At 35.1% G+C, this 24,467-nt stretch overlaps 1 protein-coding gene across 2 annotated transcripts in view; it reads left to right on the plus strand.

Moving 5' to 3' along the window:
• Window positions 1–24,467, plus strand: part of LOC123563433 (BMP-2-inducible protein kinase-like) — a 58,666-nt gene that overhangs the window by 14,810 nt on the left and 19,389 nt on the right. Inside the window, exons 10-17 of one of the 2 annotated variants that reach the window (XM_045356250.2) lie at window positions 499–650; window positions 2,867–3,021; window positions 3,412–3,624; window positions 4,309–4,453; window positions 5,584–5,762; window positions 8,070–8,287; window positions 11,005–11,135; window positions 11,935–12,027. In XM_045356250.2, the coding sequence (XP_045212185.2) occupies window positions 499–650; window positions 2,867–3,021; window positions 3,412–3,624; window positions 4,309–4,453; window positions 5,584–5,762; window positions 8,070–8,287; window positions 11,005–11,135; window positions 11,935–12,027 (1,286 nt within the window). The remainder of the gene's footprint in view (window positions 1–498; window positions 651–2,866; window positions 3,022–3,411; window positions 3,625–4,308; window positions 4,454–5,583; window positions 5,763–8,069; window positions 8,288–11,004; window positions 11,136–11,934; window positions 12,028–24,467) is intronic. The other variant, XM_053531721.1, reaches the window with a different exon arrangement.

The raw sequence follows: 24,467 nt of genomic DNA on the forward strand, positions 1-24,467 counted from the left end.
CTTTCAAGATAAAAGCTATTCATTTAGCGCGGTAACTGACACGTAACGTCATGACGTCAATGACGTCATTTTAAGGCAACATTGTTTTGAAGCGTTTCTGCGGCAATTTATTCATTATTTCTGCATTATTAGACCATAAAGCATCAGATCGAAGACAAGTTCATGATTTGTTTTCAGAAGAATGAATATACAAACACATTTAGTTTGTCGTAAACGTCGTCGTAAATCGTCACGTTAGCTTCCGGTTGGACATGCGCACATACAAATATGAAGGTAGCCTACCTCCTTAAACAAAAGGGGACTAAAAATAAGACTATAGAAATAAAAGGGTGTAATATAGATCTCTGTGATTCAAAATCTTTAAGCATTAAAGTATGGACACTGATTCTCTACCTGCACTTTACTTGTTTTGTGAAATGTTTTGCTTGTATGCACATCTTCTTTCAATGTTTATATATATATATATTTGGCTATTACTGTCTTGTCCTTTTATGTTAGGTCCACTCCAGTCACTACAGTAGAAAGTACAACAGTAGCCCCTCGTCAGAGACCGAAGGGGCAGAACTCTGCCACTACAAGTGGAATAGCTCCCCCTGTTCAAACTTCTATAGCTCCTAGACGTAGACCTCAAGCAAGTGCAAATAATACAGGTAAGAAAATTGAATTGTTTCTAATAAAAAAAAGTTCACTTATTACCAATGTGTTTAAAACAGAAAATTAAAGTAGGAGTTTATATCACAGAGCAAACACCAAAAACTGGAAAACTAATGTGTTCTCTTTTTTTGGAACAGAGTATGTTTTTTGGAAATGTTAACTTACTAGGAATAACACCCCGATAAGAAAAGATCTAGGTATGTGTGGAGGCATTTGGTCCTATATAACAGAGGTTATACTGTATATTTTCCAGAGTTGTTATATTACTTATTTGTAGATGTATATTTTTAGCTCATCTGATTTTTTGAAAAAAAATGATGAATTATTGTCATCACTTGATCGGTGTCTGTGTTGGCGTCTGCATTGCCTGGTTAAGTTTTATGTTTATGTCAGCTTTTCTCCTAAACTATCAAAGCTATTGCTTTAAAACTTGCAACATATGTTCACCATCAATAGCTGACTCTGTTCAGCAAGAAACATAACTCCATCCTGCTTTTTGCAAGAATTATGGCCCCTTTTGGAAATAGAAAATATCAGATTTCTTGGTTAAGTTTTATGTTTAGGTCAACTTTTCTCCTAAACTATCAAAGCTATTGCTTTGAAACTTGCAACATTTGTTCACCATCAGAAGCTGACTCTGTACAACAAGAAACATAACTCCATCCTGCTTTTTGTTAGAATTATGGCCCCTTTTGACTTAGAAAATCAGATTACTTGGTTAAGTTTTATGTTTAAGTCAGCTTTTCTCCTAAACTATCAAAGCTTTTGTTTTAAAACTTGCAACACTTGTTAACCATCCAAAGTGAACTCTGTACAGCAAGAAACATAACTCCATTTTGCTTTTTTCAAGAATTATGGCCCCTTATGGACTTAGAAAATATCAGATTTCTTGGTTAAGTTTTATGTTTAGGTCAACTTTTCTCTTTAACGGTCAAAGCTATTGCTTTAAAACTTGAAGCAGTTATTCGCCATTAAAAAGTAGCTCTGCACAACAAGTACCATAACTCTACATTGCTTTTTGCAAAAATTATGGCCCTTTTTGGACTTAGAAAATCATGGTTGGACAATATACAGAGACAAAAAAATCAGATGAGCGTCTGCACCCGCAAGGCGGTGCTCTTGTTAATTTAATGTAGTAGACCTGTAATGACAATCGATTATTTAAGAAATAATAAGTTCCCAAGTGTGGTTTATTGTAGAATAACCTGTCACCGTGATATAAATTAGCAAGGGCCCAGTAGCCCACGGCCCCTAGATTTTGGGCTGGGCCCTTTAATTGTTTGACAAAATGCCCATATACTTAATGTTAAACTTTAATTTTGACAGTCTGGGCCCCTTAATAGAAATAACTAGTTTATATCCCTGACTGTGTTTTGAGTTCTTATGCGTAAGAATATATCACGAAGGCAGAAGACCTGAGTGATAAATTGTTTCGCATAAGAACAAAAAACTTGGGTTATTCTATGATAAATCACACTTTGGAACTTGTTATTTCGATTCTAACACCATATACTAGTATCGACTGTGTTAGAACAAATGGTAACTACTTTTTACGAATGAATTACACTTCGTGCTACGCACCTGGATCATTCTATACATAGAGGATGATGTCACTACTTTGCACGCACATGGGTTATTGCAAAATAACCGTTGATTGATTTTTTCCTGTGTGTAAAGGTTATTTGCTGGTCGTGTGATTTCAGAATTATTACATTTTCTCTGTATGTGGTTATGGCACCGAAATCGTTGCTCGTATGAGTTACATTTATGGCCTAAGAATGCTGAAATAACAGACAAGAATATGGGATTTCATGGAATTTACCTAATGCCATTATTGTGCCTCCATGGCAGAATGGTTAAGGTCACTGACTTTTAATCACTTGCCCCTCACCGCTGTTGGTTTGAGTCTCACTGGCGATGCTGAATTCTTTGTGTGAGGAAGCCATCCAGCTAGCTTAAGGAAGGTTGGTGGTCTTAGACAGGTGCCCACTCATGATGAAATAATTCACCTGGGGTCTTACTCCACCATCAAAACTGGAAAGTCGCCATATGACCTATCATTGTGTCAGTGTGATGTTAAACCCAACAATAACAACCAAATGCCACAAACAGTCAACTACCTTTAAATTATGTTATGATGATACTCATACATGTAACATCTAGTAAATTACAATTAGCTGTGAACATTCATTTCTTTATTACTGTATTGCAGATTCAACTGCTCAGCAACAAGCTCAAGCATTAAGCCAACAACAACAACAACAACTGCAGCATCAGCAGCAACAACAACAACAACAACAACAACAGCTGCATCAACAGCAGTATGCTCAACAACAACAACAACAAGCTGGTGTGCCAAAGTCACAGGTAAAATTTGACTTCAGAATTTTTTTCTGCCATACATGGAGACCACTTTATTTAAATATTTATGATGATAATTATCTGCTACATGAATTAAAGAAAAAGAAATGATTTTAATTGGTACATTTGACAATATTAATGTTTTCAGTGTGTTATTTTCATTATTATTGGTATTTTTGGTACAGACTTCATACATTTTGCTGTCAATTTTGGGCAGAACTTATAGATCATGCTGCCATATACGGACACAGCTGATAGATGTTTTTGGTTATGGAAGCTAAGTTTAAAATATACTTCTGCACAGAATATAATGATTTGAATACAGTTTTATTGTACCTGCTAGAGGTAGTGTTAAGCTATAATATTGTGTCATTTTTATTTGTGAATTATTTGCAGGCACAGGTTTATGTCAGTCAGGCCGGGCCAATGACGCAAGGTCAGTTTTACCAGCAAGCCCAAGCCCAGGGTGTCTATACTGCCCAACAGTACCAGTATTACCTGCGACAGCAACAGCTCATGCAGCAACAACAGATGCAGCAACAATATAGACAACAGCTGCAGCAACAACAACAGTTACAGATGCAGCAACAAATGGCTCTTCAGCAACAGGTAAATGTAGATTTTAAAACTCACATTTATAGGTGAAATCAGTATTAATGATATAAAGTTATGTCATGTATTTCATGATTTCATGTGTCCATCAAAATTAAATTCCAGTGAACAAATGATATAGCAATATGTTTTGGGGTTAATCTATTGTATTTTAAGAAGATAAAATCTACAATTTGATATCCCTTCAAAATACATTTTTATTTTACAATATTTGACAACAAACAATTCAAAAAGTTTTGCAAGACATAGATAAATCTAAAATCCTTACATAAAATTAAATGTCTGAAGAATTTGACAATGATTCAAAACTGAAATAACTCTTTAGGAATGTGAAAAGTAACACAGAATATATTATTTAGTTAGGAAGCTGAGGGTGGTGAAAATATGGGAATTATGAAGTCTTTTTAACCCGTACCATGCTGGACATGATTGATTCTGCTTTTTGACCAGTGTAGATCATGATCAGCCTGCACATCCATGCAGTCTGATCAAGATCTGCACTGTTCGCCATTCAGTCAGTATCTTTTTGGTATGCATCCATTTTAACAGTCAATGGTACTGTTCAAATTTAAAGATGGACAAGTTCATTATAGAAATTTAGCTGGGTAAGGGTTAAGGTCATGTTAATTTACATACTTCATTATGGTACTACTGAAATTCTGAATATCTTATTCCTTAAAGTACATGATGATGCAACAACAACAACAACAGAATCCGACCCAGCAGCCTGGTGAATCATCAGATGAGGACCAGTTCAACCTGTTGTTACAGGAGAGACTACAGGTGTCTGGAGATCCTCGGACTGCGGCAGGAACTGCAAATATTGGTTTGTATATAACTTACTAGTTGGCTAGATAAAGAGGTCCTGTAAGCTTTGATCAGGCATGTCATAAGGTGTATCATTGTACATGTAATTATGTCTCCCACACCACTGTGTGGTGGTAGACATTGATTTACTCCTGTCTGTCTGTGTGTCCGTCTGGCTGTCACAAATCTTGTCTGCACTTCCGATCATCGGATCTTCACCAAACTTGAACAAAATGTGTTTGCCAATAAGTCCTTGGCCAGGTTCTATAACTGGCCAAATCAGCCCAGGCTCTTTGAAATTATGGCACTTGAATTTACCGATAGGCTGCTTACTCCAACACATGATTCAGTCAATATGTGTTTTTACAGACCTGTAAAAATGATATTGACCTCAATATAAGTCAGTAACTGTATAATTATTTAAAATTCCATGCCGTTATAAACATGAAAGAAAAATCTGATTTGATATGAAAATTTCCATATGGTGGATAACTGTTGATGAAATCATTGGTCTGTGGTTGGACATGTGATTTATTGTATGGACATGTCACCCTTGGAAACCTGTTTAAAGTCACATGTTCAGCCCTTTAAAAAAGTGGTGTTTTTAAGATGATTTGACTAACAATATTTTGATCTTGAGCATTATCTTCGACTTTGCATCTGTGTAGAGTAGTTTTTACTTATTTCAAGAAGAACCTGCTTTGCACTTGAAAGAAATACAAATGTTATTGTAGTACTGTCGCACGATAACACAAAGTAAAACTTAAAAACTTTGCTTTCATGGATACAGGATGAAATGGCGCCCTTGTACATATATAATACAACATGGTGACCATATTTAGTTTTATTGGCTAACAATACAGCATACCACCCTATGTTCCTGTTAAAAGGTTAAACCTGTTGTACACTTGCAAAATAATTAAAAAACTTTTTCTTTCTACATTTTGTATTTTGTTCTGGTGATTTCAAACTAATAGCTAACAAAAGTACTGGGCTATTCGCATATTTCCTCAAATTAGGTTAGACAGTTATTAGATAAATCTACAACAACTCAGAAAGTGGCCTTGGCATCAATTTTTATTTTGTTTTTCATCAAAGACTGACAAAAAAAATTCTAGACTAATTTTTGATGTTTGTGCATTGTTACAGATACAGGTCAGACGAGTGGAGTCAGAAGTAATGAAGGTCAGCCTCAGTTGATTGTGTTCAGTGATAGTGATACGTCTGCTGCACATGATGTGAATCAGAACAGTAAAACATTCCAACAAAAGTCATTTAAAAAACCTCCAGGACCACTGCCTCAGAAACCACCTAAACCTCCGAGAAATGTAAGCTACCATTTCACTCTGACGTAGTCATAATTATATTTGAATATATTTTAAATTTGTGAATAAAAATGGCTATGGAAAATGTGCAAAAGAAACATATTTCTCCAATATGAAGTGAGAAATAAATGTCGGTTATGAAAATCTTCCACTGGTTGAAGGTGCTGATTGAAATATCTGGCAAGAAGGTAACTTTTTAGGCAGCTACAAAGCTTTGTCAGTATTCCACAGAAACAGTTATCCAAGAACTGGATATTCCAATTGACACGTGCAACCAGTGATAGATTCTTTTTCTTGCATATTGATACCATCTTTTTCAAATAGAAGAAGAAAAATTTAAAAATGCTTTCCTTTTAAGCACTGTCTGTTTGAATTCATGTATTCTTTCATAAACTACAACACAAGAGTCATCTTGCATCCAGAGATGTAAGATTAGAGTTTTTGAAACATCTGCCAAATCACAGGAATTTTAAACCTGTATGCAAAACAGTTGTTCTACCAGGTTGCCTGTCCTTGGCATTAAATCTGAAATAATGTTCTACCAGGTTGCCTGTCCCTGGCATTAAATCTGAAATAATGGTCTTCCAGGTTGCCTGCCCCTGGCATTAAATCTGAAATAATGTTCTACCACATTGCCTGTCCCTGGCATTAATTCTGAAATAATGTTCTACCAGGTTGCCTGCCCCTTGCATTAAAACTGAAATTGTGTTCTACCAGGTTGCCTGCCCCTTGCATTATATCTGAAATAGTGTTCTACCAGTTTGCCTGCTCCTTGCATTAAATCTGAAATAGTGTTCTACCAGGTTGCCTGCTCCTTGCATTAAATCTGAAATAATGGTCTACCTGTTTGCCTGCTCCTTGCATTCAATCTGAAATAGTGTTCTACCAGGTTGCCTGCTCCTTGCATTCAATCTGAAATAGTGTTCTACCAGGTTGCATTAAATCTGAAATAGTGTTCTACCAGGTTGCCTGCCCCTTGCATTAATTCTGAAATAGTGTTCTACCAGGTTGCCTGCCCCTTGCATTAAATCTGAAATAGTGTTCTACCAGGTTGCCTGCTCCTTGCATTAAATCTGAAATAGTGTTCTACCAGGTTGTGTGCCCCAGGCATTAATTCTGAAATAGTGTTCTAGCAGGTTGCCTGCGCCTTGCATTAAATCTGAAATAGTGTTCTACCTGGTTGTGTGCCCCAGGCATTAATTCTGAAATAGTGTTCTAGCAGGTTGCCTGCGCCTTGCATTAAATCTGAAATAATGTTCTACCAGGTTGCCTGCTCCTTGCATTAAATCTGAAATAGTGTTCTACCAGTTTGCCTGCTCCTTGCAATAATTCTGAAATAATGTTCTACCAGGTTGCCTGCCCCTGGCATTAATTCTGAAAAAGTGTTCTACCAGGTTGCCTGCCCCTTGCATTAAAACTGAAATAATGTTCTATCAGGTTGCCTGCTCCTTGCATTAAATCTGAAATAGTGTTCTACCAGGTTGCCTGCATCTTGCATTAAATCTGAAATACTGTTCTACAAGATTGCCTGCTCCTAGCATTAAATCTGAAACAGTGTTCTACCAGGTTGCCTGCTCCTTGCATTAAATCTGAAATAACGTTCTACCTGGATGCCTGCCTCTGGCATTAAATCTGAAATAATGTTTTACCACGTTGCCTGCCCCTGGCATTAATTCTGAAATAATCTTCTACCAGGTTGCCTGCCCCTTGCATTAAATCTGAAATAATGTTCTACCTGGATGCCTGCCCCCGGCATTAATTCTGAAATAATGTTCTACCACGTTGCCTGCCCCTTGCATTAAGTCTGAAATAATGTTTTACTTGGATGCCCGCCTCTGGCATTAATTCTGAAATAATGTTCTACCTGAATGCCTGCCCCTTGCATTAAATCTGAAATAATGTTCTACCTGGATGCCAAGGGCAGGCATAAAATCTGACACAATGTTAAGGGTTTTCCTTCTCCAAGAAAGGCAGGAAGTTGCTATTTGGTCTAAATCCTGTCAGTGTTACTTCAAACACAGTAGAACAAGCAAACTTTGTGTTAATTCCCAGAGTTTCATGGGCTCCTTTGTGATTCAAAAGAATAGCACTGAAATATTTGGTTTTGATAGATGCTTTTGTATAAAACAAGACTTCTGGTCATTTTCCTAATGGACTGAAGTTATATTGGTTGTTTCTTCAAGCCTTCATTTGTTCACCAGTTTGGAAGGCAATGTAATTTAGTCAAGATTAATATAATTTTACTAAAATCAATTTTCTGTTTATATTTCTTGCTTTATATACAGAGGTTTAATTGTTTCTCAATTATAGGGTGATTCTCAACAACTTATATCTATAACTCCACCAACATCGCCAAAGACTTCTGTGAGAGGTCATCGGCGGAATGTGAGCGATACTTCCGGGTACCGTATGGGTGGAAAGGGTAGTGCATTTAGAGCTTACGGTGGAGGTGGGGGAGATATGCTCAGTGCCATTCATGATCTTAAATCCAAATCTGCAACAACTAGTCCCATAAACTCTCCTCCAAGGTAAATATAATCCAGCAGTCCAAATGTTTTATATTTTCAAATAAGATATATTTTCAAAAGAGCATTGTCTTAAATAGTGCAAAACATTGCTTTTGCTTTATCCTTTTTGGAAATGTATATTGTGTACTGTAAAATAAATAGAGAATATTAGGTTACTGTCTTAAAAATTTAGATTTATTAAGTGAGTCAAAGAAAATATAAAAGTTGAGGCCCTGCCAAGACTTTTATTTTTTCGTAGACAAACTTAATAAATTTAAATTTATTAGATAGTAACCTAATGTTCTATTTATCCTACATTCTGATCTAAAATCATTCTTTAATTAAAATTCAAAATTTACCAGCAACTAGATCCGAGTCTGCCTTGCATAGAAATTTAAAAATTAATACGCCCTCCAAATCACACAAATAGGTCTTTAAAATCCCAAATATTATAAAATAAAAATCCCAAATATTATAAAATAAAAGCTGAAAAACAAAGGCTAACCTTGTTTTGTTTAGTACTCGACCTCTCTGTTATGCTGAACATGAATGAATAATTTTAGTTTGCTGCTAAGTGAAGTTTTGTCCGAAGTTCAATTGCAAGCCGGATATCCATTCTCACCAAGCAAACGTTAGACGTGACTTATACACCAGCCATAACGCTGCTTGACAGAAAAAATAAGCAACCTGTTTCTATGACTTTATTCAATAACACTTCATTCCAGATTCAAAATATTCCTTGATTTAAATGCGGAAAGCTTAATTTCTGAACAAATGCTATACATGAGTCATTTTCCGTTTCTCCAAGCGTTTCCGTTATAAAAACTTCTTGTGGTATTATTGCAAATACAGTATGCATACCCTATACATTAGTGACATTAGGGCTGTCATCGATAGAAACGATATCGATATATCAATGATATTTTTTGGTCGATCGATTATCGATTCCCGTTTTTAAAAATCGATATTTTACAGGAAAAAAAATCTATCCAGATAAACACTCTAAAGTAACTTTTCTGCCTGCAAAGATGTGACCTAAGTAACAGAAGTTGTCTAAAAAGGTCATGTCTAAACTTGTACCATAGCAGTCCTTATTAATTTTTATTTATTTCATAAATACAAATACAACACAGTCAAACAGTAATATGAAAAGTAGGCAATAAAACAAAAAAAAATCATTAACTCATAACAAGAAGGTATATAGTATGCACATGAACAAACAGGTTGTTAATCTAACTTTATAATTAATGTATCGTCGATATTTGTCTTCCGATGTATCAGTAACGTCAGTATGCCTAAAACCCAATCAATGACAGCCGTAAGAACCTGATAAAGCAAAATGTATCATACCCATTGATTTTTGCCTTTAATTTGCATGAAGGTAGGATAACTTAATTTTATGGGCATAAAACCTCATGGTTTTAGTCAAAACAGCTATTTTGTGGGAATATGAACTTGTGGATTTGTGAACCTAAAATGAATGTGAATTTTACTTATTCCTTGCAAATAAATTTTGTGAATTGACTTGTTAACAAAGTTCATGAAAAGTTACAAAGTCCATGGCAAATTCCTCACAAATAATGACTTTACAATAGACATGTTTCCATTATTTGTCTAAGATCTGGTAGTAAGAAATGAATTTTTAATTTTTAGCTCACCTGAGCACGAAGTACTCACAGGTGAGCTTTTGTGATCGCCCTGTGTCCATTGTCAGTCGTCGTCAACAATTTGACTGTTAACACTATAGAGGTCACAAATTTGAGCCAATCTTAATGAAACTTGGTCAGAATGTTACCCTCAATGAAATCTTGGATGAGTTCGATATTGAGTCATCTGGAGTCAAAAACTAGGTCACCAGGTCAAATCAAAGGAAAAGCTTGTTAACACTCTAGAGGATACTTTTTGGCCCAATCTTAATGAAACTTGGTCAGAATGTAACCCTCGGTAAAATCTTGGACGAGTTCAATATTGGGTCATCTGGGGTCAAAAACCAGGTCACCAGGTCAAATCAAAGGAAAAGCTTGTTAATACTCTAGAGGTCACAGTTGTGGCTCAATCTTAATGAAACTTGATCAGAATGTTACCCTCAATAAAGTCTTGGACGAGTTTGATATTGGGTCATCTGGGGTCAAAAACTAGGTCACCAGGTCAAATCAAAGGAAAAGCTTGTTAACACTGTAGAGGCCACATTTATGACTGTATCTTCATGAAACTTGGTCAGAATGGTAATCTTGATTATTTCAAGGTCCAGTTTGAATCTGGGTCATGATGGGTCAGAAAATAGGTCACTAGGTCAAATTAAAAGAAAAGCTAGTTTACATTTAAGAGGCCACATTGATACCATATCTTAATGAAACTTGGTCAGAATGTTAATCTTGATGGTCTTTAGGTCAATAGGTCAGGTGAGCGATACAGGGCCTTCATGGCCCTCTTGTTTTTAAATAAAGGCAGTCTACTGAGTAAATAGTATTTGCATATTTTACAAACATTTCACCAGCTATGGAATGTGTCTCTTTTAATATTTCCTAATAAGTTTCTCCAGGGTTTTTAGAGACCCTAATTTTCTGTGAGTAAGTAATGATGTTGAAATCTTCATCATTGCACGCCTTTTAGTTCTAAAAGAAAAAACAGTTGTGAAATGTTTCCGCAAATACATAGAGGAGTTGCACTATTGATCTCATGGTGCCAGGTTTAAAAGTTTAATAATGAGACTATTGATATTTATACACATACTTCAGGTCCCTTGGAATGACAAGGACAGTGTCTATGGATGAATGGAATCCATTTGAAGAGGATAATTTTGGAACTGAAACAGAAGATTCAATATTTGGAAAGGAGTTTGATAAACTACGTAGAGGTTCAAATAGTAGTAAGTCATTACATGTATGGATATTTCAACACAGTAAACCTGCACTTAACCCTTATCATGCTGAACATGATTGATTCTGCCTTTGTGACTAGTGTAGATCTTGATCAGCTTGTACATCCATGCAGTCTGATCAAGATCTGCATTGTTTGCCATTCAGTCAGTATCTTTTTGGTAAGCACCTCTTTTAACAGTCAGTGGTACTGTCCAATTTGAGAGATGGGACAAGTTCGTTATAGAAATTTTGCAGGGTAAGGGTTAAGTTGTAAAACAACATGTAAATTTTCGGAATGCCTACAACTATCAAAGAATGAATCGGAGACAACAGTGGCACCATCCCAGGATGAGAATTCATCAGGGACCATGGAATCCTTGGTCAAGAAGTCCTTGGATGGCACCATGCTGGTAACTAGTGATTCAACCGTCCAAGTCAGCCATGGATTAATTCAAGATGAAAACGTAATTAACGACTCAGGAAATACAACTTCAATTTCTTGTGTCAAAAATATTCAAAAAAGTGCAGAAAACTTTGAACAAAAAAAAGGTTTTAAATTTTTGCATCTGAACATCCACTACTTTACCCAAAATTTGGTGAATTGAAAATTCTACTTCATTATCATACATATCTGGATGTCATTGGACTCTGTGAAATGTGTTTGAATGACAGCTTCTGTGACTGTGAGTGAATTTCAAATAAGTGGATACCAGATGTTTCGTAAAGATAGAAAAACAAATGGTGGCGGGATTATTGTCCGTATGATGTCACAGTATAACTTGTAAATGAACTATTTTTTCTATTCAGGTATATCAAATGTAAAGAGTAGAGAAGACTTGGTAATGTCAGGGTCGGATTCTTCCACAGATCCATTCCAGAATGCTCCATTTAAAAAGCATGGTAAGATCTTTATATTTTTCCAATAGTTTATGCATATCAAAACAATCTTTCTAGAAAGAAATTCCAGGATGTCCTTGAAAAAATGGTAAGTGTATTAGCTCACCTGAAAGGTTCAGCATAAATTGTTGTGATGAGGCTCTGTCCGTCGTCGGGCATTAGCTTTCACCTTTAAACAACTTACGGGTCATCACCAAACAAGCATCCTTGTAAGGTACTTTCCCAGATGTGTTCAGATGGTTCCCCATGACTGATTTATAGGAGCATCCAAATGTAAAGATAGAATGATCTCCTCAAGAACTGCAACAGCTTAATGGATCACCACCAAACATGGTCTCTAGCATCCTTGTAAGGTTTTCTCACAGATTTATTCAAATAGTTCCACATGACTGATTATAGGTGCCACCGCAAAACCTTTAAAGAGCTTCTATTGAATTGCAGAATCGATCATTATATGTTATGTAGCATCATTGTAAGATCCTCTCACAAATTTATTCAAATAGTTCTCTTTGACAGATTTTAAGGGCTGCCAGGGATAAAAATTGTAAAACCTCCTGTACAGCAGTTACTTTTCATGATTCAGTGTGTCATACATATATTCAAGGTCAAATAGTCAGTTTCAAGTGAGCGACTTAGGGCAACTATGGCCTTCTTGTTCCTTTTTCCTTAAAAAATGTCATATTGTGTGAATAGTATGTCAATATGTGTGCTATTTCTCTTCTCTTTTTTCCAAAATGTCATACCCGTGCAAACCTTGCTTTATGTTTCTAAGCAGTTATACCCATAACATAAGCATGTAGAATTTGTAAATTGTATCATAGTATACTTGCACTCGCTCTTGTCAATGGCACAAATTTAGCAGTAAATAGAAATCAGGTGAAAACTTGTATAATTGAATGTATAATTATTTTGTAACTTTTTAAAAACAGTTCATTGTGTTTTATATTAGAATGTATAAAATGTAAAGGAAATTCTCTGCAATATATAGTAATTACATTTGTACTGTTGTTTATTTTGTGATTGTGTTCTGTTAGGCCTAGGAAAAATTCAGCTACCTGTTTGCCCTTTGTGCATTTTCCTGCTATTCAAATTAATCCTGTTTGTTTACTTCATGGAGGATAGCAGTGTTAGATTTTACAATAATTATATCACTTTATTTCATTCAAGCCTGTTTGCTTTTTAAAAGAAATCATAAAAGGGTCCACCTTTACCCAATATAATGACATTATGTCTGAAAATAAAGAAATAGTTACATGACAGAATTCAGTATGGAAATTTTGCACCTATATACAAAAACCTATCAACCCCTTACACAAACTCTCACATTTAAAAGGCAAACAGACTGAAATTTTCCTTTGGCATTGCAGGTACTCATGTTAGATAACCTCTACTCTACATACTATGTAAGACTGCATGATTTACCTCCCTTGTGTATGTGCCTCAACCATCATAAACACAGTCTGCTCTGAAGATTACCTGATCATTTCTTCTCAACCAGACTAAAGATTCTACTTGAGCTTTTCTACTGTGCTTTTGGTACAAGTCTGCAGAGTTACTCCCCTTGACATTCTCGGATACAGCTTCAAAGAGTCATGGATGAAGATTTCTAGTGCTTTGACAATCTCTTTTGCTACTTGAAGTGCATTTTGACATATGCAGTGTATACCATTTTTTTGCTACGTATATCAATGTTTTCATTTTTAATAACCATTAGCTTTAATGTAAAATGATTATTTATTTGTTAATTGATTATTTAAGGAAATGAAGACGAAGATAGACTATGCATTTAGAAAAATTCTGATGAAACCTTTCATTTGCTAAAATTTTACACTATTGTTGGTCGATTGATCATTAAAAGAACAGCTGGCTGTTTTATTTATTTCTGATGCAAGTAGCGCACTAATGCCTAATGTACTTAAACCTTTACCCCTATAAATTTCTAAAATGGACTTGTCTAGCGTTCATTTTTGGCAGTACCATTTATTATTCGAAGGGGTGATCACTGAAAATTTACAGACTGAATAGCGGAAAGTGCTGACCAAGATCAGCTTGCTCTGATGAGAATCACTTGCTGCCAGCAGGCTAAAGTTTAAAGCACTGTGTCATAAGTTAGTGTGACTTTATTTGCTATAGATAGTACACAGTAGATTTTGCATTAAAGAATTTACTATTATAACATTATGTAAGGAATTAAAGCCTTAAGTATTTTTGTGCACATTTTTGTGTAATTTACGGATATTTTTTTTCAGAATTACAAATGGATGCACCCCAATTAACACTAGGAACTATATGGGAACAGTGGAGATTATAGATTAACTCTTATTTGATTAGAATATTGTTTATTCCTCATGACAGTTGTAAAATAATTTGCAATAATTTTTGTATGCATATGTCTGAAGTTTTCTATAAAATTTTGAAAGGTTCAGTTGAAACATATATAACACACATTCATTAATGGTAATGCAGAGGGCCTAGTTAAAGACTGTCTTTTGACTTGCAGAGCTTTTCTTTCTGTCATGACAATCAGTAACTTAGTATGTCTCCCACCACACAGTGGTGTGGGAGACATATTGATTTACTCCAGTCTGTGTGTCTGTCACAAACCTTGTCTGCACTCTAAGTCAAACATTTCTCATCCGATCTTCACCAAACTTTTACAAAATGTGTTTGACCATAAGACCTCGGCCAAGTTCGGTCCAGGCACTTCAGAATTATGACCCTTGAATTACCGAAATATGCTCAGGTCTTGGGACATAAAAGGACCCATATACTACTAATCATTAGTAGTATAGGAGTCCCTTTAGGGCACTTTATGTGCGCTCTAAGTGCAAACTTGAACAAAATGTGTTTGACTATAAGACCTCGGCCAAGTTTGATAACCAGCCAAATCGGCCCAGGCACTTCGGAATTATGACCCTTGAATTACCAAAAAACATTCAGATTTCTTGCACATTTTTTTACCTCAAACCGGCGCTTAAAAGTAGTAGGTAGGTCCTTTTGGTGTCAGAAAAGCACATGCACATGTGCTCTAAGTAAACAGTATATAAAGACTGACTTACAAATAGTAAAGTTACTATTAAGATGATTAGGCAGTTGTGGGAGACATTCCCTTTTCTCAAAAGCATCTCTAGTTTGATTACATATTCTGTGTATATGAAATGAGTGTATGGAAAATCATGTGCTTGTGTAAGCTATATAAATGGCTAAAATATGCAAAAATAGCATACAAGAATGTGTTAGGCATGGTTAGCATATGGGAGTATGTTGTTTAACAGTAATTCCCAATTGTTGTTATGAATAAGCTGCCTGAAGGCTTTTCAAGAGCATTTGTGAACAGTGGGCCAAAAATGTATGTCTAAAAATCAGTTGTGCTAGTTTAAAGAGATTCAGAGTTTTAGTATATGCAGGCATACATATAATATATCGCTAAACATTATGATACGTTTCTGAAAAAAGCTCTAGGTATGTCTTTTTGCATGTAGATTTACACAGTTTTAAAAAACAAAATTAGTTTTTAAATGTGATTTATGATTTCTTGGTGCAGAAAATGCTAATATAAGGTTTTTATTGGCAGGGTTATGAAATGAATGACCTAATATTCCTGTGATTTGTTTTTTGATGTGTACTTCAATACATCTTCATATTTATAATTATTATCCTGAAACCATCATGCATTCTATTTGCCTAATGATACATGTTTATGTTCAACACTAATGTTGCCATATTTGTTCAGTAGAAATGTAGCTGTGTTTTGTTTGGACTTTAAAATTATAAAATCAGTTCAAAATGAATTTTGTTTGTTGAAGGAGTATGCCTCTGAATTTATACATTTTGTATGACTTTAGAAAAGTACTTTAATAAATGTATTGTAGACAGTATGTATTGATAAAAACACAATGGAAACAGTAGCCTGTATAAAAAGAAGAGAAACATCCGTACCATGTTAGTCACACGGTAAAGATTTGACATACAGTTGAGAAAATCTAATAGCTGTTTAGGTGTACTTCATGTCATAAGATTCCAGCTTAAACTGATATTGATGGTATAGAATTTGCATTCTGATTAAAACATTTTAGTATTCAGTTGTTCTTCCGGAGGTGTGTTTCTTTAAATGTGTTACATAATTGGTGTATTACAATAGCTGGGGTACTTCCATTTAGAAGTATGTACTTGTTGTTTTCAGCTTGATTTTAGAGTAAATGTATTGAGGCATTGACTGTCCACCAAAAGGAGAAATTGTATTTTAAGCGACCCCAAACTTATCCATTTCAGTCTTTGACATTATGTAATATCAGCATGTATGACACCTAGTCTCTTTTATATTATCTTGCCATTGAGTTGTGCTAGACTTAACTGTCTGATATTGATAGACAGTACTGTGTCATATAATATATATATATATATCAGAGCATTAACTCCCTTTATCATAGGTCACTTGTAGTTTGGTGGTGGAACTTTGCAGTTTGACAAGTTTCTTGTTGCATTAAATTTTGAAAATATGTTCCTTGCTTTTCACAAAAGTGGATATGGATATAAAACAAGGTTATAAAAACAGCATTTTAAGACCAGTCTCGAATTAACAGCATCCAATTGGTTGATTCTGAATTTGGTTTTGAAATTGACCAATGGCAGGGCTGCATTCTGAGACTGGTCTACCAAACTCTGTTTTATAACCTCTGACCCTATTTATGACGGTGCTTGATCAATTTTTGTACCATTTGTTATCTATTCTTTTTGTCATAGAAATTTACAAGGAATAGTTTTGAACCATTTTATGTTAGCTTGAAAAAAATCTTTTAAAACTATTGTTTATTAAATTCCCTTTGAAGATGACGGTGTATAGTGTTTTGCTCATAGTCAGTTGGTCAGTCCATCCATTCATTTGCTATAGAATGCTTGGTCTCACAATAGTCAAACTTCATAGGATGGTCAAAATGGCCCTCAAGACTTAAAACGTTTTTTCTTTAATAAGTTACTAACATTATGGCCTACTGCCTTCAAACTTTACAGAATGATTGTCCATGCTCAGTAGATGACTTCTGTTGTTTTGGGGGTCAGTAGGTCAAAAGGTCAAAATTACACTGACATTGAAATTGAAAGCCATTTCCCCTCATTAACTGAAGACAGTCCACAAAACTTCATAGTATAATTGCTTTTGATCAGTAGCTGACCCCAGTTGTGCTGGGGGTCAGAGGTTAAGGTTATAGTGATCTTGGGGACTGAAAATGGTACAGATTATCATGGGGTACTGTTGGGATGCATACAGTGTTTTACAAATGTCTCTTGTTTGGATTGATAATCTTATTTTGAATGTTTACTGACTATCTTTAAGAATATATTTTCAAGTAATATACATCTTATTTTGTCTACTAACATGTTCCGAGAAGCTTTACTTCTGCATAATTCTTTAACTTCATCTCTGGTACTATTTGGTCTGAGATATTTGAAATGTTTTAATGATTATTATACTGTGTTATACTCTCTGTATTAAGGTTGTTTAAAAATTGTTACATAAATTATACACATTTGTAGTTTGTCAAAATACTTACATTGTATAAATAATATTTAGATTTTCCAGTGGAAAGGAATTATTGTTCAGAGTTTGGTCTTTTTAAAAAAATTTTTTAATGATTTTCTTGATTCTTGAATTATATTGATACTTGGTGTAAATTGCCAAAGATTAAAGTACTTTTTACATTTTCGTGTGAGGACACGGCTTTATGTCAGGAGATGGTTTTGTCTCATGTTGGGACAAGGTTTTAATTTCATGTGAGGACATGGTTTTGTTTTGTGTCAGGACACAGTTTTGTTACGGGTCAGGACACGGTTCTGTGTCAGGATACAGTTTTGTTTTGTGTCAGGACACGGTTTTGTTCAAAGGCTTCAGATTGTTGAAATTATATGAATGTTATGGAAGATATTGTGTTTTCATTGTTGTTTTTGCATAAAACTTGATGACTCTTTTTTTGTTTGTGATAAAATAGTAACTATTTTTAGCAGTCTCTTGACATAAAGAATAGTACTGGTATGAAGTCAGAATTACATTAATGGAATTCTCAGAAGATCCATTGATTTACATACCTTGTCAGTATGTCAGTGAAGAAGAAAATTGAAAATTTTGGTTTTATTGTTAAGTGACAAATAGATATAAATGTAGTAATAGCTGAAAGTTGCATAATACAATAACAATAGAAAGGCTGATATTTCAGTACTCATTTCTTTGTATACACAAGTATTATTAGTTACACTGCTTATCGATGACAGGAAAAGGGATAAACGCTGTTGAGGAAATCCATATCAGCAAAGCTCGAGCCTGATACGGATTTTGGAGACAGCGTATATCCCGTATCCTGTCGCCAACAAGCAGTGTAACGATTTTATCTTGCTGACTACCTTTTACATCCTCGCTGTAATTGCCATATTTATATTAAAAAAGCTACTTACAATTACAGTGCAGACTGGAATCTTGCAATCTTCTCAGGTCATCATGCTTTGATTATAGTTAAATGAGCTGATTAACACCAGCCATAAAATGTAAAGTGAACTGTATTCTGACTGAATCACGAAACACAGAAGCTCATTTATACAGGTTATGAACTGGTTTTGAAAAAACTTTTATGTTCCATCCTTTCGAAAAATCATCAGATTTACATGATGGCAGAAATGTCTTAAAACTTCGGCTTTCGTCCCGTTTCCAGTTAATTCCTTTATCTTGTAGGTAGATTAAATGATCCTACAGCAAACTAATGTCTTACAAATGTGTTAATTCCTTTGCTTTACGATGATTTAACTAAAACAACATTTCAACCTGGCAGTTGGGGCCGTCCCATACAGAGTTACTGTTCTTCTATTGCCATTAACTTTACGAACCTTATTTAGATAGGAAAAAATAGAACAGCAAAAAACACTAGATTTTTTATCTCGGAAACAATATAGATAGCTGGAGCTTATGATCTGACTTGATTCAATTACGCCAGTGATGCGTCAGCCATTTTGTTTTTAATCAAAATTCATATCTGAAATGTACTAGCAGGATATGGAATTTATCCTGTCTCCACGTGACGCCTGTTGACCAATAGAAATGCAAGAATCTTGTAGGAGGCAAGATAAATGTATATGCTATGTACATGTCTCTCTGTGTACATGTTCATATTATGTTCACAAGTATATGTATGTTATGAAAAGATTGTTTGCAAGTTATGTACAGGTTTCTGTTTATATTCTATGTACTATGTCTATATTTTGTGTTCACAATTGTGCCTGCCTGCTTAGCTCGGTAGGGAGAGTAAAAGTTTTCTAATCATGGTGGTAGGAGTTTGATACCTGGGTGAGGCATTTGTTCTTCGTTATGGTTTCATAGAAGACAAAGTATCTGTAACCTTTGATGATTCATGTGGAGAAGTTGGCAGTTAATTGAAGGGAACAGGTTAGTTCTGGTACAGAATCCATGAACACTGGTAGATTTAACATTCTGGCCATCATATCACTGAAATACTGTTCAAAAACAAACAAGTATGTACATGATTATGCACATAATTTATGCACATGACTTTGAGTATTGTTCTGTTTAGCTATAGTGTTACACATAAAGCTTGTGACAGTGACAGGTGCAGAACATCCATACACCAGGATGCAATGGCCTGTTGATATGTTAATAAGCATAGAAATTAACATTGGTTTGAACTGCTAAATTAGATAAAATTTGTTTCATAAAGATTCCTATATAGATATAGATAAAATGCCAATGTTGGATGTTTTGAAATCTTGTATGCTTACTTTATTATTTGCCAAAAATCATGCATGTATTGGTACCTACAGTCTAACCTGTCTTAAGCAGCCAGCCAAGGGAAGCAGACAATTTGGCCGCTTAAGCCAGGTGACCGCTGATCGGAGGTGCAGCCAGTATATGTATTTTTCAGACTTCTGACCAATCTTTAGCCTTTAGGCCCATTTCTTTTTGGGTTTTCCATTATTATTTTACCAGGATACAATGACGTGCATTTGCCTTCGCAATACGAATGGTCTTTTTAGCAATCTAACTCCGGCGTGTTTTTTTTTACTACAAAAATTGTTACAGACAATTTTCCAACTTCGAAACAAGTTTGTTTACAATTTTCGCCATTTTGGTAAGGGAAGCTACTCTCGGCGCTTATTGTCTACGCTAAATCTAAGATTGCCGTTACGTTCCGTAAAAGATAGAGTGGTTTATATTTTTTTTCAAACACAATTAATTTCGTATAAATTTAATAGTATTTTGATGACAGAAGTATAAAAAAAATCTCAAATATTATGCTACTAATTAGTTATCGAGTATTATCTTTAACCGAGGTCAAACTGTGAACAACAAAACTGACGCGAGGTGACACGCTAATTACCGATAATTACTGGCCATTTGATCATAACAAAAGGGGATTACACCTTTGGTTATCAGTTTTAATTGAGAAGCTCATGTCATTTTGTCATTCTTTTGGTGAAGTCACGCGAAACTTAGCAACCACGTGCTTCTCAAAATCGGGTATCTTCGGCGATTATTGCCTAAAAATAATTGGTTTTGGAAGAAAAATGGCCGCTGAAAGGGGTCAAATTTGGCGGTCGGGAGGCAATTTCGGTGGCCGCTGGCCGCGGATGGCAGGTGGCCGCTGAATAAAGTGATAAAATAGAGGAAAATCATAAAATGGCCGCTGAACGGAGGTGACCGCTAATCGGAGGTGACCGTTAGTACAGGTTAGACTGTACACAAGTATGGAACATGATTCACTCTTTCTTAAATTTATTTTTTGAGAATTTTGTTGTTAAGCCAGTAAAAACCAAAGTATTTATCAGACTTAATATGAACTGTGTGCATTTCTGGTGATTTTGTTTTTCTTCCATAAAATAACATGTTCAAACATTGCATATTATATATTTGTATAGGTAGAGTAGTTTTTCCATTTCTCTTTGTTTTTTTTAAGAAATTTGTTATTTTTTCCATTTGCCAATGATTTAAAACACATTGATCACTATTGGGTTCAAAGGCTTTAAAATTTTCATCAGCACTTTCATTCTCATGTTTATATGTAGAAAATGGCCCTGAAGTAAGTTCAGTTAAAGAAATTTTAGATTTCCATTACATGTGTCATAGTAAACCAGTCCCAGAATGCTTCCTTTTCATTGGTTAATTTTAAATTGTCCGCAGAAGCATCCAATCAGATGTCTGAATTGTGAGACTGGTTTTCAGACATTCAGATTTACGATTTTGGATCTAGCTTTTGTTGAATTTAGCTAATATGCTGTAAGTAAAAAGAATCTATGTTTTATCTAATTACCAATGTAGGCATAATTTTTGTCCATGATAATTTAAAAAAGACATAGTATCATATTAAATCTCTCTCCAACCTTTGTTATGTATAAATAATTAATTTCAAGCTAGGAAGATAGGTAAGTTTACTGCCCTTGACGTGTGCTCATCTAGACTGAATTACTTTGATCTAAGAGTGGTGAAAGGTATTTATAATGAAGCTTGGTACTAATAGGCATGATTTTTAGCTCACCTGAGCAATGCTCAGGTGAGTTTTTCTGATCGCTCGATGTCCGGCGTCCGTCGTCTGGCGTCTGTCGTCTGTCGTCCGTCGTCTGTCAACATTTAGCTTGTGTATACGATTGAGGCTGTATTTTTCAATTAATCTTGATGAATATTGGTCAGAATGATAACCTTGATGAAATCTAGGCCGAGTTCGTAAATGGGTCATCTCGGGTCAAAAACTAGGTCACTAGGTCAAATCAAAGAAAAACCTTGTGTATGCGATAGAGGCTGTATTTTTCATTTAATCTTCATGAATATTGGTCAGAATGATAACTTTGATGAAATATAGGCAGAGTTCGAAAATGGGTCATCTCGGGTCAAAAACTAGGTCACTAGGTCAAATCAAAGAAAAACCTTGTGTATGCGATAGAGGCAGTATTTTTCAATTAATCTTCATGAATATTGGTCAGAATGATAACCTTGATGAAATCTAAGCCGAGTTCGAAAATGGGTCATCTCGGGTCAAAAACTAGGTCACTAGGTCAAATCAAAGAAAAACCTTGTGTATGCGATAGAGGCTGTATTTTTCAATTCTTTTTCATGAATATTGGTCAGAATGATTGCATTGATGAAATCTAGACCGAGTTCGAAAATGGGTCATCTGGGGTCAAAAACTAGGTCACTAGGTCAAATCAAAGAAAAACCTTGTGCATGCGATAGAGGCGGTATTTTTCAATTTATCTTCATGAATTTTGGTCAGAATGATAACCTTGATGAAGTCTAGGCCGAGTTCGAAAATGGGTCATCTGGGTTCAAAAACACTAGGTCATATCACGTAAAAACCTTGTGTATGTGATAGAGGCTGTATTTTTCAATTGATCTTCATGAATTTTAGTCAGAATGATACCCTTGATGAAATTTAGACTAAGTTCGAAAATGGGTCATCTGGGGTCAAAAACTAGGTCACTAGGTCAAATCAAAGAAAAGCCTTGTGTATGCAATAGAGGCGGTATTTTTCAACTGATCTTCATTAAATTTAGCCAGAATGATTACCTTGATAAAATCTAGTCCGAGTTTGAAAATGGGTCATCTGGGGTCAAAAACTAGGTCACTAGGTCAAATCGAAGAAAAACATTGTGTATGCAATAGAGGATGTATTTTTCAATTGATCTTCATGAAATTTGGTCAGAGTGATTGCGTTGATGAAATCTAGGTCGATTTTGAATTTGGGTTATCTGAGGTTAAAAACTAGGTCACTAGGTCAAATTAAAGAAAAATCTTGTGTATGCGATAGAGACTGTTTTTTTCAATTGATTTTTATGAAATTCGGTCAGGTTGATTGCCTTAATGAAATCTAGGTGGAATTTGAATATGGGTCAACTGAGGTCAAAAACTAGGTCACTTGGTCAAATCAAAGAAAAAACTTCTGTATGTGATAGAGGCTGTATTTTTCAGTTGATCTTCATGAATTTTGGTCAGAATGATTGCCTTGATAAAATCTAGGTCGAGTTTGAACATGGGTCATCTAGGGTCAAAAACTAGGTCATATCTAAGAAAATGCTTGTTTTATCGCAAGAGACCAATTTTTTGGTCCAATCTTAATGAAAATTGGTCAGAATATTTGTTTCCATGTAATCACTAGGTCAAACATGTTTTACACTGTTACAGAGTGTTTCTTAGGTGAGTGACCTAGTGCCATTTTGGCCCTCTTGTTTATTGTAAAAATTTAAATGTAAATTCACCAGAAGTAGGTTTAAAATAAAATTGCTGGCCTTACTGAAAATTATATGCATTTACTTTCTATGATTAGAATTACAGATGTACAGTTTTAGTTACAAATAGCATATTTGTTGTAAATATAATGTAGGTTGATAATTAGTTTGTTGGTATAATGATTTTTTTATGCCTTTTAAAGTAATGGACCTGTAATGGCATTTGGCAGTTTGCTTGCAATTACATATTCTCCCAATGTAATTCCAGCATTCTGTGGCTGCTAGAGTAGTTCTTGTAAGCAACCAGGTGGATAATGGTAAAATCACATACAGAGATTGCCAATAGCCATTATGGGTGATTTACTTTTAGTTAGAAGTTACATGGTAGAAATTGTTGTTAAGATTGTGAAGGTGGTTAAGCCCCCAAGAGTCAGCATTAGTGATATTGTTATATATGAAAAGCACCTTGATTATGCATGTTACATATTTGAAGAAAGTTATAATTTAGAGTTTTCTAGACAATTCCATTTGCCATTGACTAGAGCTAGTGCAATATATGTGATATGTATATAAAACACAAATATATACTAGGAAAATATTGGTGTTCTTTCTTTGCTTTTTATTTCCCTTGAGCATGAAGTGGTTATGGTGAGCTTTTTGGGTCACTGGATGTTGTCATCGACAGTTGGTTTGCATGATATTTCTGAAGCAATCTTAATCAAACTTGAATTCAATGTACCGGTAGTTTGAAAGTTACAGCCCTTATTTTACCAAGAAATGTCATGTTAGAACAGAAATATATTCTTTAAGTTTGTGTCTGGTTACTTTTAGTTACGTCGGACTGTTGTTTTTTTAGCTCACATGTCACTTTGTGACAAGGTAAGCTTTTGTGATCGCGCAGCATCCGTCGTCCGTGCGTGCATGCAGCCGTTCGTCCGTGCGTGCATAAACTTTCGCTTGTGACCACTCTAGATGTCACATTTTTCATGGGATCTTTATGAAAGTTGGTCTGAATATTCATCTTGATGATATCTAGGTCAAGTTCGAAACTGGGTCACGTGCGGTCCAAAACTAGGTCAGTAGGTCTAAAAATAGAAAAACCTTGTGACCTCTCTAGAGGCCACAGTTTTCAATGGATCTTCATGAAAGTTGGTCAGAATGTTCACCTTGATGATATCTAGGTCAAGTTTGAAACTGGGTCATGTGCTTTCAAAAACTAGGTCAGTAGG

This window comes from Mercenaria mercenaria, chromosome 2 (genome assembly GCF_021730395.1).
Source record: "Mercenaria mercenaria strain notata chromosome 2, MADL_Memer_1, whole genome shotgun sequence".
Taxonomy (NCBI): Eukaryota; Metazoa; Mollusca; class Bivalvia; order Venerida; family Veneridae; genus Mercenaria; species Mercenaria mercenaria.